General features: G+C 50.5%; 1 protein-coding gene across 2 annotated transcripts in view; it reads right to left on the bottom strand.

Moving 5' to 3' along the window:
* The window catches only part of CAMTA1 (calmodulin binding transcription activator 1), a 319,674-nt gene that overhangs the window by 234,827 nt on the left and 70,873 nt on the right, over nt 1-13,974 (bottom strand). For both annotated transcript variants that reach the window (XM_075113892.1, XM_075113893.1), the window contains one exon: nt 5,521-5,588. In XM_075113892.1, coding sequence (XP_074969993.1) covers nt 5,521-5,588 — 68 coding nt within the window. The remainder of the gene's footprint in view (nt 1-5,520; nt 5,589-13,974) is intronic.

The raw sequence follows: 13,974 nt of genomic DNA, 5'->3' as shown, positions 1-13,974 counted from the left end.
GGTGAATCCCGCCTGTAATGGCTAGACGGACATCTCGCCTCGGTCGTCCGAGTCGGCGGGTGCTGTCTCCCACAGTGACGCAGCTCTCCCGAGCCGCCGGTTAAATACGAAGGGAAACCAGCCCTCCAGGAGCACCAGCTTGCAGCTGCTGCTCAGGCTGGAAGGGTTTGCATTAAATACCTGAAGACCGTCAACTGATCTGGGCCAGGTATCCTGATGGCTCCCAACAATTCCACGGTTAGGCCACATTAAAACAAACGGGGTGAGCTGTTAAAGGAATTAATTATTGGCGTCTCGACACCCCTGGGCCACAACGGCTAAAAATCTATATGAATCAATGCCTCTTAAAACCACCTCTGTACTGTTTATCCTCCTCAGGGGGGTGGCGGGGAGAATAGGAAATACTGAGAGCAGCGAGAAGAAAGCACTGAGAGTCATGAAATCTCCTAAGTGTAAAGAGAGATGTGCCACATCTAGCAGGGATTATGTCAAGCAGCATCCCAAGCCAGCAGAGCTGACAAGCTCGCACATCGCCTTTGATGAAGGACAAGCAGGTCATGCACGACCCCAAACGTGGAGACAAGAGCTTCCAGCAGCACGAGCAGAAAACCCAAACTTCTGGCGCTGCGCGTGGGTGAGGCTGCCGGTCCTGGACGCCGCGGAGGGTATGAGCCATGTGAGAGAGCGCGGAGCTCCAAAACATGCCCTGACGGCCTAAACAAGGTCTCAAGAGCATTTTTATTTGCGACGAGCAGAAGGGGAGATGGACGGAACTTTTCCCATCCATCACAGGTTCCGAGCGGTCGCCTGTTCACAACCTCCAGCTCACACAAGCTGCTCCTCAACAAGGAGCCTCCAGCTCGTTTCACGAGCGCCGGGACGTCCCTGCACAGAACCAACCCAACGCAGCGGGATGGCTCCCGCAGAGCGCATCGCACGGTAATAACCTAATGCGGCAAATGAATTCCAAAGCACAATTGTTTTCAATCTTCATTTAAACCCAACCTTAGTTAATCTCACTTTAATGACATAGGAAATGGAAATTCCCTTAATAAAATAAGTTATGAATATTTATTACCCTATTTTTACCTGAAAATTGAATAATTCAATTAATTTTACTGTTAATTATTTAATACAAAATTAATATACTGCAAGATCCTAGCTTATCTTTAAGAAGCCCCCGATAAAGACATCCAAGACAAAATACATTCCTTAAGCTGGACGGAGGGACAGGTGAAGAGCGGGGCGCGCTCCTCGGGCGATGCGCAGCGCGTCGGGGAGGCGAGGCTCCGGGGACAGCACTCATCCTGCCCCTTGCCACCGAGCAGGGCCGGCCCTCCCCAGCGACCCCCCCTGCGCCAGAGGGGTGGGCCGATGCTGACCCCAGCCCCTCTCCTGCCCCCCGGCACGGGCAGCCGGGAGGGCCAGGCTGGGGGCAGGGCTCACCGCACTCGGCGATGCTCTCCAGGGGAGGCGGGTGCGTTTCTCACTTTTACAGCCCCCGGGCAGTTCTGCTGCAACGATAATTGCATTAGGTTTTCCTGCCAGGCTGCCTCGAAATCTCATTGCGGGCTGGTACCCTCCGCTCCAGCCCAGGCGCAAGCCCGCATTTAACATAACAAATTGAATTTCTCAGGAAATTTCAAAACTCTGGAGGCAGCAGAAATCACTAAAAAAGTAACAGAGGAAAACGACGATTGTTGCGAGTGCATTTTCAATCGGGAAAACCAGTCTAATGTTATCTGCATCCCCTGTTTTAGCAACCAGCATCAGCAGAAGTTGAGGTGAATAAATGGTAAAACAGTCCTAAGACACAACATCTATGACAAAAGAAAGCTGAGTTACTTAATTCTTCTGCTTTTCGCTACCTTGGCAGGTCCCTAGGACTTGAGCTGGGTCCAGCTTCCCCGAAGACAATCACCGTGGGGATTACGAGGCATCGCCCCTCTGCAGCCCATGCCCGCCCCGGAGCGAAGGAAGAGCTCCGACGGGTGGGACGAGCCCTTCCCACTCCCACCCAGACCTGCAAATGCAGCTCAGCCGCTGTTTGCTGCTGCTGCTGAGCCGGGGCCCGACAACTCTGATTTATTAGGTTGGGATTTATCGGTGGGAAACGCCGCCCAGCCTGCTGTCCCTGCCCATTACACCAAAAGCGACGCTTGTTTTCCTGAAGCCAGGAAAGGGGGATGAAAATGCTAAAAATAACCAGTAGGTAGCAGAAGTAAAACTGAATTACCCCAAATGCATACTGACGGTGTATGTAAATCGCTATTGATTTGTAGGAGCAGGCTGCCGCCCAACCTTTTTTAGTTGCAGAAATATTAATCACTGCCAAGTCTTGCTGCCTAAAAACAGCATTTGGGCTCTTCCCGGGCTGAAAAACCTGCATCTGAGAATCTCCCCAGCCGCTCCGCACATTAGTACAAGGGAGGGCTTCGCACGGCGTCAGCTTCCCGAAGCATCTCCCAAGAAGCATTTATCTTTTGGGCTTTGCGAGGAAGGAAACAAGAGCTTGGACTCGCCGCACGCCCCCCAAAAAACCTCCGGTATTGCTGCGTGTGCAGCAGAAATGTAAATGCAACGCAGCAAGGGGCACAAACAGACCCGAACTGCACTGCCGGCTGCTAAATTAACCTTGCAGCTTCTGGGCAGGGCCAAGTCTTTTTAGCTGCCTCAGCCTCACCTGTGAAACATGGCTGAAGCTACACTGGATCACTCGAGCCTGATTTTAAAATACTCTAAAACCGATAATTACAGAAAGCACTTGGAAACAGATAAGCAAAGTATCTTCATCTAGCAGAGTGCTTCTGGACTAAGAAAGTCTGCTCTGTCTTTGAAATTCCAACATAAATAACAATTAAGTTCTACTTGATATAGAAATGTCAAGTAATTTTTTTTTGTCATCATGATTTGCATTTAAACTTGGAAGTGTCGGAGACTTCAGCCTTGCTGCCTTAAGAGGGAGCTTCCCCAGTTCATCCTGCTGACTGGAATCCCCGCTGCGGATTATCTGGCACGTTATCAAGTCACCAAGCACCATTTCAAGGAAGCATCAAGGTCGATGCCTCGTGAGGTGTACTTGTTAATTTATGTTGATAAACTGGAGTGCTCAAAAGACTGTTGTAATAATATTCCAGTGCATTTATATCAGCATATGTTATCAGTTAGAGTCAGTCAACATGAAGTTTCATAAAAAAAGCAATTTTAGACACCTTTAAATGCTTTCTCATAGCTCCCCTGATGCCACCACAGTGGCATCACAAGAGGGCTCCTGCTCCACCCGTGACCAGAGCAATACCCGCCTGGTACTGCGACGTAAACATGGGGACTTTATGAGGAAGAGATGAAGACACTCAGAAATGGCAGGTGTGTCCCGAAACAAACTCCTCCTCTTTTGCCACCTCCTGCATTAGCTCAGGACCAGAGACGTTTTAAAACCGGCCGCCTGGTCAGTCACGCCACGCTGAGCCAGCTCGGCGGCAGCTTCGCAGGCAGCTGAGCCGGATCGCAACGGAACCCATCGCCAGGATCCACCAAGGGCCAACAGCCCCGACCACCGCCAGCTCCCTGCAGCGATCCACCTAGCAGTGGAGCCTCAAATCACCCTACACATCATCTCATTAAGAAACTCCAAGTTCAGTGGTGCCGTTCATTTTTATTAATTTTCTGAGATGAAATTAGCAGCACCCACAGCGGCAAATGAAGAACGGGGAGTGTTCCAGTTCAGCGCTGGATCGATGTCGTTAATTCTGTAACACCAAGAGCCCTGAGTGTATGAACTCAGTGTTTAACCCTTCCAATTATTTTTTATATTAAAAAAAAACCAAAAGAAAACTAACCTAACGATTTAAGGAGGTCCTTGAACAGCCGTCACAACTTTCCTTCTCCTGGGACATTCTTTCAAGTGGAAACACACAGGAGGAAGGTGTTGTAATATTAATCAGAAAATTATTTTCATGCATTGCCTTCGGCAAAGCAAACTCTTAAAATTGTAAGACACTGCTACAAAAAATGTTTACGATCTCATATCTTTAATGATGCCATGTATACCCAGGCTAGTTAATATGTTTTCTGACCACTGAATAGGCTTATCTGGCAAAGGTTCAGCGAGAAATTATTTTGCATTAATCCTGAAACTTGGATTACCAGGTCAGAAACAAGCCTTCTCTAATATCATCAAATTACCTGCTGTGCTGCAGCCACGAAGGGGAGTGAAACAAAGCATTTATGCACTCAGCAAGGCGAGAGTCTCCGCTGCCGTCGGGGGGAAAGGTCCACCTAAGGGCCCTTCAGCCACCGCAGCAGCTTTGGGTCCGGGAGGACCATCTGAGGAAGCAATCGGGTTTCAGGTGCCTCCCTTTCCAGGTGTCAGACACATATTTTAATACGACAAGCAAATGCATTACTTAAAGATGCCACAAAAAAACCACGAAAGAGGCTGGGGGGGAACCCCAAACTGAAATTACATAGCTCTTTTTTTTTCCTTGTATTTCACAGAAAGCAGGTCCTCCTGTGCCCCAACTGCTGCTGCACTGCCCTCCTCCACATCGTCCTCTCCTCGGCCAGGAGCTGTGAAACACCTGGCATTAATCCGCACTGTTCGTTAGGTTCAACACCGGTCCTTGCGCCTCGCTATAATTTCTGCCCCTGCTAATCACAGCGGGAGGCAGCGCCAAACCCAGCAGCAGGCTGCTCTGGGCGCCTCTGGCGCTGGGCCTCTGCAGCGGACGGCGATGGGGTGCAGGATGCTAAAAATAGGCTTTTCTCCCACTGTGGTCCGAGCAGGCTCCCTCCAGTAACCCTGCCCTGTTCCACAGGAAAGGGGTGGGTCGGGAAGAAGGAAAAAGTGAAAAAACCCTGCAACATTAGAGAGCGAGAGTTGTTTCTTGTGTTAGTGAGAAGTAAGGAAACTTTGTGAGCCTGAACGCTGCCGAAACGGCAGGAAAACATCCACAGCTCAAACTTCACGTATCAGTTCCCAGGGGAGTGGGGGAGTTAAACATTTATGGCAGCACGAAGAAGACATGACATTTACTGAATAATAAACTGCAAACATGTCTGTTAATGCATCTTTTTGGGATCTCCTCGCCATCAAACACTTAACCCCAGCAAGAAAAACACCAAAATGCAAACAATCCCTGCAACTGCATGTTAAGCAGGCAGAGCACAGGAGAGGGCTTTGCACTTTTTTATTTATTTAAAGTTGGAGGCTGTAGGGAGCACTGTCAGGATAAATAGCCTGCAACCTCGCTCAAAGCCTTTCAGATCCATTCATCTGAGGGGATACAATTAAATCCTGAACAATCGGGTTAAAACTTTAACCTGTCAAGATTGCAGCTGTTCCATTTTTAATCAATCCGATTTCATTCAATAAAATGCTCATTAAGCCAATTAATGAGAGTTTGGTGTCACAAGCCATCAAGCATGACTGGGACGTTTCACTCGGTGGCCAATGCATTGATTAGCGAGTCAAGTTGTCAGCGAGAATGAGTCAATGTGCTGAAGCGTGAGCAACGTTACCTTGTTTTAGGGGAAGTTGTTAGCCATTCTTCATGCTTTTCAAACGTTATTAAATAAGCTGCAATTTCCTGAAAGAGAAACGCAGAAAGAAAATAAAGTTATTTGCATGGCCGTGTTAGAGACTGCAAAGTTTTATAACAGAGACAAGGAGCCGCCAGCCCCGGGTTAGGTCTGAGCTTAAATCAGGTTTTGCCTGAAACAGCGCGCCCGGTCAGCGTTTTTATTCACGCCACCAAAGCCAGGCTTAAATAACTTAACGAAGAGATGCAGATGAGGGAAGGCATTAACATTTTCCAGCACAGACAATTTGCTGGTGACTTTGGTGACCGCAGCATCGCCGGGAGCCTGGTGTTACGTCAGGAGGCAAAGGGGAGGGCAGCGACAACACGGACACGGGAAGCTAAATTAAATATTTATAAATAGAACAGCATCACTGCAGAGAGAATTACTGAATTATTAATCGTTGCCATAAAAAGCCAGCGGGTGACATCAACATAAGTCATCACTCCCACTTGCAGGAATGATACGGGCGATTACTTTCAGATCAGAACCGATTTGTTTGCAGGAAATTATCGGCGCCGGCGAGATAATTCACGACAGTGCTTGTGCATATGCCTGCCGAATGTGGGACGGTCGCCCATCAATTTTCTTGGTAGGCACCTGGAGCGGCTGCGGGGCAGCCACACTGCGGACACGCTGAGCATCGTCGCGACACCTAGAGATGGCCAAGGGCATGGGGCTGCAGTCCACAGGCTGCTGCAAAGGAGCTTCTCCCCACCCCAGAAAATATGCTCAGAAATATGTAGTTTTCTGATGGTTCTCTTTCAAAAATTGCCTCCCAGCCAGGTCCAGATTCTCCCTCCCAGAGAGACTTGCAAGAGCAAAGTTACGCAGAAAGGTCAGTGAAGCTGCCTGGAATGTCCAGTTGCCTCAGATTAGACCCCAAAACCACGTGTGGTTTAATCTCCAGAGCTACTGCAACAGAAGTGTCTACAGGCTGCGCCACCATGACGCTCATGCACACACAAGAAATGGGTCTTTCAATCAGGAGGCGATTTTTTTCTTTTGCCTTTTTTTTTTTTAAAGATAGTTCTATATAAGGGTTGTAGCTGTATAGTACCAAAGCTAAAAAAAATCCACAATGCTCTCCAACCAGCTGGCCCAAGCATCTGCTAGAGCCACAAAATGCAATTATATTACTCCCAAACGAGACGTAAAAATATCTTGTTTCCAATACTCTTGGTTTTAAGACTCACACTTAATGTCCTCCGGGTATTGCAGCAGTGCCAGATCTCCGTGTTATGTACTTTATTAGAGTTGTGTGAATGTCATATTAATGACTCCTAACCAACATGTTTACACTGCAAATAAATTCTCCCAGAATCCACTGCCGCACCCCTCGTTTCCCAAGCCTGGCTCTGCATTTCTGAACGATTACCGTAGCAGCAGATGATGGGAGCAGCACCGCTTCAACGTGATCCAGGAGGAGCAGCAGTAAAACGAAGCTCCAGCAATGCCTCGTTTTAATTTCTGGCTAATTGACCTGTAAAATTCAGTATCAGGATAACCCGGTGCAGCCCTCCACGGAGACGCCGGCCACTGGCCCAGCACCTACACTCGTGACCTTCCCAGAGAGCACGCCAAGCCTTGCACTTTGACGGGAGCTGCGGCTGAATCAGATGCAAGTGCTAAAATTCGAACACTGCACAGCCAAAAAGGTCTGGCCCCAGGAGTCCATTGGGCTCCAACGCGGCATCGCCCACCGCTGCCCGCAAGAGCCGCCGATGCAGCACTAACTGACAGCGGATTTGACACAGGGTGAAAGTCATGGGAGCCAACCACTGATTTATGCACACATTTTATGTATAAATATATATATTAAAAACGCATAAAATACTCTGCAACTAAAATTCTTCAGAAAATATGAAACAAGAGCTCTGCTTTTTCTTAAAGCCAGTACAGTATTTGCACCAAATGTGCTGTGCTCTGCAGAATTTTATTGCCAAGCCATCCCACGTTATGTCCTCGACTCGCTGCGTTACAAATTGGCGTCATCTCACACCTTACAGTGAGACAAGCTTTGGAGATACCGAGGAAGAGGCACCAGCGGACGGCGAAGAGGGAGCGCTTTATACATCCTCTCTAACACCCAAGGCCCCCGGACGCTCATGGTCTACATGAGCAGGCACTTACAGAAACAAATCCCTTTGACGCAGAGGTGGATCTGGCTGATTTACCCTCAAAATCCTGCAAAAATAGGCAGGTTTGGGGGGTTTCCACACTAGCATGGGATTTTGCCTATTCCTACTAAAAATCAACCTGCCATAAGGAGAATAAAGCAATTTTTAACTTTCGTGGCTGAATAAACATATTGCTATTGCACAGGAAAACAAAATATTTCAGGTAAACGAATGTCAGTCTTACCCAAAGCTTTTTTTTTATTCCTTTACTTTATTCCTTCCAGCCAGCCTATACTTTGCACACTTGAAATCTTCATCCCAAAACTGTCACTACCGGGAGGAGCTGCGGCAATGAGACGCTCCTGTCTGGAGGCAGAACATTTGTTTCCACGCCGCCGGCCTGGGCCGGCTCAGCACATCTGGGCAGACCAAAGGATAAGCCGCAGATCGACGCCGCAGGCACGCGGGCGACCCACCAAAACACACGCACGTGTTACCGAGATGTCCAGGGAGCTCCTGCCCCTGCTGCGGAGGTACGGAAACCCACAGCTCCAACCAGACTCCAAGCTAGATCCTCAGACGACTCAAAAGGTGTAATTCAATTCTTCTAACAGGATAAAAGAAGGATCCGCATCAACTAGGATAGGAGTTCCCCCAGGCTTTCTGCTTAATGATATATTACAGCCTGATTTCCCTCCTCCGGAGGAAACACCTTGGATAACAAGGAAAATCTAGCTCACGGCAGCGCTGTAAATTAACACGTACAGCAGAGAGACAGCGAATCCTACACGCTGCCTTCCGTGCCCCGAATACTCAGAATTACAAGGACTGGCAGGCAAATAAAACCCCAAAACACCCCCAAAAACCTCCTGCATCATCTGCTCGCCCTGCCCGTGCCTGCCTGCAACCCCTTTGCCCAGAGCAGCGCATCCTTCACCGGGACGTCTCGGCATCTCCAGCGAGGGGGGGCTGGCGCGCTCAGCGTCACGAGTGTCGCACTGTCGGCTCCTCGATCCGGTTCGCATGGCCGTGGGCGTGGGGGGAGCCGCAACCGGGCACGCAGCGTCCGAACGGGGTTTGGCATCAGGAGAGCTCCTGCCGCAGCAGCCGAACGCCACCCCGGCCACACAACCCCACGCCGCGCAGGGGAGAAGCGAGCAGAAATGCCTATTTACGGTTTGACGCCTGTATGCCAAGCCCTGTCACTACACAAGCACCGAGGCTCCAGGAGAATGATCTCTCGTCCGTCACCTCAAACTGGAGCAGGACTGCGGGAAGCAGATGACTCGCTGGTGCTCAGGGATGCTCGCGGTGAACGCTCGCGCGCACACACACAAAGCCAAGCGAAAAGGAGAGTTTCCAGTGAAAGGCACATCCTGGGCACCGGGATGAACCCTGAACTGGTGCTGCACAGCGAGATGCTGGTTTTCTAAGGGAAACGGGTAGGAGAGCTGTGTGCGCCAGGCACAAGAAGCAAAGGAGCTCAGCAGCGAGATGCCTCAGGTCAGCGCCCGCATCCTGGAGGGAGAAAGCCTGTCCCAGGGGTGGGATGCACAGGACCAGGGTAGAGAGGATGCGCTGCGGGGGGCTTCCCTGCCATCAGCAGCAACCCCCCCTTTAAATCCCACTCTTTGAATGTTCTGCTTTCTGTAACTGTATGACTTTGTGGCCATCAGCCAGGAAAGCCCCAGCAAACTGAAGAACCCAGGGTTGGCAGCAAACAGATGGGTACCGCGCAGGCAGCGGTGGATGCTCCAAGGTCAGAGACGCAAGCGAAAGGAGATGCTTTTCGTGGAAGAGACGACGCAGGCACAAATCTGCAGCCAGGCAGCCAGCTCCTCCAAGCACAGCCCAAATCAAGCTAAGGGCAAACCCAAGCAGCTCAAGTCATTAAAAAAAAAAAAAAAAAAGCTATTTATTTTCACCACCTGTGAGATGCAAAATTCAAGGATGAGGTTTCTGAGAAGTCTTGAAGCTGCCGGCAGCACAGGAGCCGCAGCTGGGACCTGTTAGCGCTCCAAAAACCCAGGGTCAAACCTGCCCCGAGCAGCCCAGGTCTAGAATTTTCCTCCCAAACACCACATCTCACACAGCTTCTCGCAATAGATTAACTCCTGCAGAGTTTTTGCTATATGCAGATTGGAAAAATACATCTGGAAGGCCCAGAAGAAAGCGGTCAGACTAACGCTGATGTTTTACCAACAGTTTGCAAGAGATGCTTTTTTTAAAGCATGTGCCTGTCTGTGCTTTGGGGCACAGGCAGGGCTGCCACCGCAGAGCCCGTGCTCATCAGCTGCTCGGGGCATGCACTCCTTTGTCACACCAACACCATTTTTCCTTTTGAAAAAAGGAGAAGAAATAGATTTATCGCTAGAAGACACAAAGTCATTAAATAATTAAAAACAAAACTATAGGCACAATAAAAGCCTTCTGATAACCACCCCACACACACATTTTAATGTGCATTAATTCCCCTAATGATTCACTCTGTGTGCCTTACAGGGTCAAATCAATGTCTTCACCAAAAAATTCAATTACATCCCATTCATCGTATCTTTGGAGCGAGGCTATTGTTTGCTTTTGTCTCCTATCAAACCCTTTTTCCATTGCTTCTTGCCCGAGATTACAAACAAAAGGCAGCGTGGCACCAGCAAGGTCAGACGAGACAGAGCCAGGCTTTGAAACCCAGCTCTCTGTCCTCAGCTTTGCTGTTTAATTATAAAACGAGCAAAGGAAATAAAAGGAGACGCACGCTCACCGTGAACGCCCGACTCATCGCTGCTGGCGAGTGCCCCGAGGCACCGGTCAGGGTCAGCAGCACTGGGGGGACCCCAATGCCACCCAAGGGCTTCTCTGTGGGTGAGGGTACCGCACGTCAAGCCCAGCAGCCCCTCAGCCGGGATGTGCCCCCCGGCCCCGCATCCCTTCTAAGCCTGGCTTTGGAAACAACGTCCGCAAGTAAACAGAGCGAGCGCTGCTGAGAAAGGCTGAAATACTGAAAGTTTGCAGATCCAGATCTGTTTCTGACCGTGCCTGCCGATTTCACGCAACGCTCAGAGCGTGGCTTTACCCACCTAAGCAAGCGCCTGCAGGACTGAGCCCTACGCTCACAGCTTGCAGAACAGCGGCGAGGAAAACGGGTTTAGCTGGATCAGCTAACAGAAGCACCCCGTAAAGCAATTAGATAATCTAACATTAAAATCACACGAGTTATGTTTTATCCTAAACTTGGTCATATAGTCCTGTGGTTTAATTTATACACAATGCTCGGGCTGAAAGCATTTTATATACAGGAATGTTGATTTTCATTTTGCCTTCCCCCGTTTGTTACGATTATTAGTTCAAATGCGACGAGCCATCAGCTGTAGAGCCAAGTTAACTGCGTTAGACAGGCCGCAGCGGGCCACCGCGTCTCTAGACGGCGGCCACGGAGCCTTTCCCATCGCTCTTCCTCCAGCTTCGCCCCCACGGCCCCGCGCTGGAGCCGCACTGTTAAGCCTCGTGCGAACCGAGCAGAGGAGCGAACTGCAGGTGTTACCAGCCCAGGGTGCTGCGCGGGGCCCAGACCGAGGAGAGCCAGCACCACGCTTCCCGCCCAGTGCTACGTGACTGCGGCTTCCCGGCCGCTTCAATATTTAACGACAGCACATAACCACCCAGAGCTGCAGCAGAGCGGGCGACCTGATCTCACCTCCCCGTCCCAGCAGCCTTGGAGAGGGCGAGCTGCGGCGCTGCAGCCCGGCCGCCTGGGACAAGGAGCGGCCGGGAGCACTCGCTGCAGAGCGATCCTCGTTGCGTGCTGCACGGCAGCTTCTGTAGAGCGCGCTCCTCTTTACGGACAGGAACTAAAGAGGACGTCGTCACTGAGCAGGGAATGGACCGATGGGCAGGGATCCAACACGCCGGCGGTGTCAGAGAGGCCGCCACCCATCACACACACACTGTGAGGGCTCTGTTCTGCTCGGAGCTGAAGGACTTGCAGTGGAACACACGCATTGTTTGGAAGAAAAAGTTATCAAAAGCTCTGAAATTTGCAACCGCTACTCGTGCCTGGCAGAAGGGCGTCCCTGGGTCTGAACGAAGCCCAGGGGAGAGGCAGGGAACGACTACTGCACGGGAGGCATGCTGCCGGGCGGAGCATCCCGCCCCACAGCGAAGGCGTGGGGAGGACAGGCGGCGTCCTGCCAGCGCCGCGGGAGCGCCCCGAGCAGCGCAGCACACTCCAGGGTGAGCTAACGCTCGCCACGGCTCGGCTTCACGTGCTACTAGAGACAGGAGCCGGCCTGCAGGCGCTGAGGCATCGCTGACAGAGCCGGCAGGCGACAGCCCCGTACGGCTTCTGACCCAAAGCCCCGCGTGCAGGAGCTCCTCAGCACGAGCTAATTGGGACTGTTGTCCCAGGGACGGTACCAAGGGCTGCCTGAAGCCATGGATTCGAGCAGTAGCTCTCTCCCAGCTCAACCCTCCTCCAGGTCATCTCTGCATCATTGCGAGGGTATCAGCAGCTCCCACCCGATCTCCCAGATGAGAACGGGAAACTGGAACCCAAACAGGGTTACCCGTGCCAGGTAGCTTAGGACACCTATCTTGCCTCCAAGCAAGAAATCATTAGGTTGGTTTTGCTGGTGGTTTTTTTTGTTGTTTGTTTGGGTTTTTTTGTTTGTTGGGTTTTCGTTTTGTTTAAAAAAAAAAGGTCTGAATTTCAAGTTATTACTTTGTATCCGTTATATGCATACAAATTAATAAGACCAAAATATATATATGTTTTAAGAGAAAGCAAGAGAGTTTGTACACATGCCTAGATTTATACCACAGAGCTAATAAAGTTGTGATCTCTTAAGCAAGCACATTTATTCTCTTAGGAAATCTCCATGTCCTCGCTGATATAAAGACAAATTCCAGCCCATCGCTTCCTTATTGTCCTTCTACTCTGAAATGAAAATACAAATTCATGTTGCTTATGTAGCATCTCCTCAGCTGGGATCAAGACGTTTTCATTTTCTAGCTGTCCCCGCTCCCAAAGCCATTAATATTCTGAATATCACAAGTACAAACCGATCTGAAAGCCCACGGAGCAAGTTCTCACTACCTTCTTGAAAATCACTGGAAGAAAAAATTGCAATGCCATTTCATTCGTCCAGTTTGTTTGGCCTAAAATAGCACCGCAGCGTCAAAAGGGACGTCGCTGGGTGAGCTGGGGGGAAATCAGAAGCAAGAGAAAAGCAAACAAAGCTTTTGAGTAACCAGCAGAGAAACACAAGCCAGGCTGCCGCCGGGTTGACAGATACCTGTCAACAACAAACAACTTTTAAACCAAAATGTTTTCTTTCCTTTTGCAGATAGTGGTTTCTCTTTTTTTTTCCCTAAAGACTTTCTAAAAGCAGAAGCGTTGGTCCGCACACTCTGAAGCCAAGAGGGGAACAACCCCAAGTATTAGTAGGGTTTTACTGATGACCTGCACTAGCAACACCAGCTGAGGCCGGCGGGACAGAGGTTTCCTAGTGCTGCATTTTGCCAAGACGAGCCCGAGTACGCTGTCAGGCTGGACTCGGGTGGCTTTGGTTTTCCAAAGCGTGCCAAGAATTTTCTTCAATCGCCCGCCCAGCCTCACAGCAGCCGCCGCACTTTGGCAGGACTCGCTCTAGTTGTCCCCCAAAACGCAGGGGGGAGAAGGGGGGCGGCGTGGCGTTGCCTCGTTTGGTGCCTGAAAACAAGCTCTCCAGTTACCACATCGCCTCTTCCATCATGATGGAATTAAAGACGAAAATAAATTAAAACTTCATTTTAAATGTATTTTTTTAATTCAGTAAGGGTACACCAACTAACGTTTTAGCTAATTAGATGGAAGCCGGGTTTTATTATCAATATCTGCAGCTAACTAATTGAGTCATTTACAGTCACCGCTGCGCCGAGGGGCTCCCTGCCCGGGGAGGGGGAGGTGGTACGGGGGGGGCTGCCGTGCACAAAACCTCCGCTACGCCTCTGTCCCCGCGTGGAAAACCAGCATCGGCACCCTCGGGGGCAGAGATCCACTTTGCAATGAGGTCCCTGCCTCGTCGGGACTCAAACTTCGCCTCCTCAGAGCCGATGCAAACTCCTCCTCCGCAAAGAGGAGGCACTGCCGGGAAGCGCGGACCCCTGCATCCCTGAGGGTGCTCCCTTGGAGCATCCTCCATCCCTGGGGATGCCCTTCTCCATCGGGCGCCTGATGGCACGAGCACGAGGGTGCTCTGCTTCGCCCTGTGCTCCACCACCACAGCTCCCCCGGCAAACA

Source organism: Phalacrocorax aristotelis, chromosome 19 (assembly GCF_949628215.1).
Source record: "Phalacrocorax aristotelis chromosome 19, bGulAri2.1, whole genome shotgun sequence".
In the NCBI taxonomy this organism is placed as follows: domain Eukaryota; kingdom Metazoa; phylum Chordata; class Aves; order Suliformes; family Phalacrocoracidae; genus Phalacrocorax; species Phalacrocorax aristotelis.
This window is presented reverse-complemented; position numbering and strand designations above follow the sequence as displayed.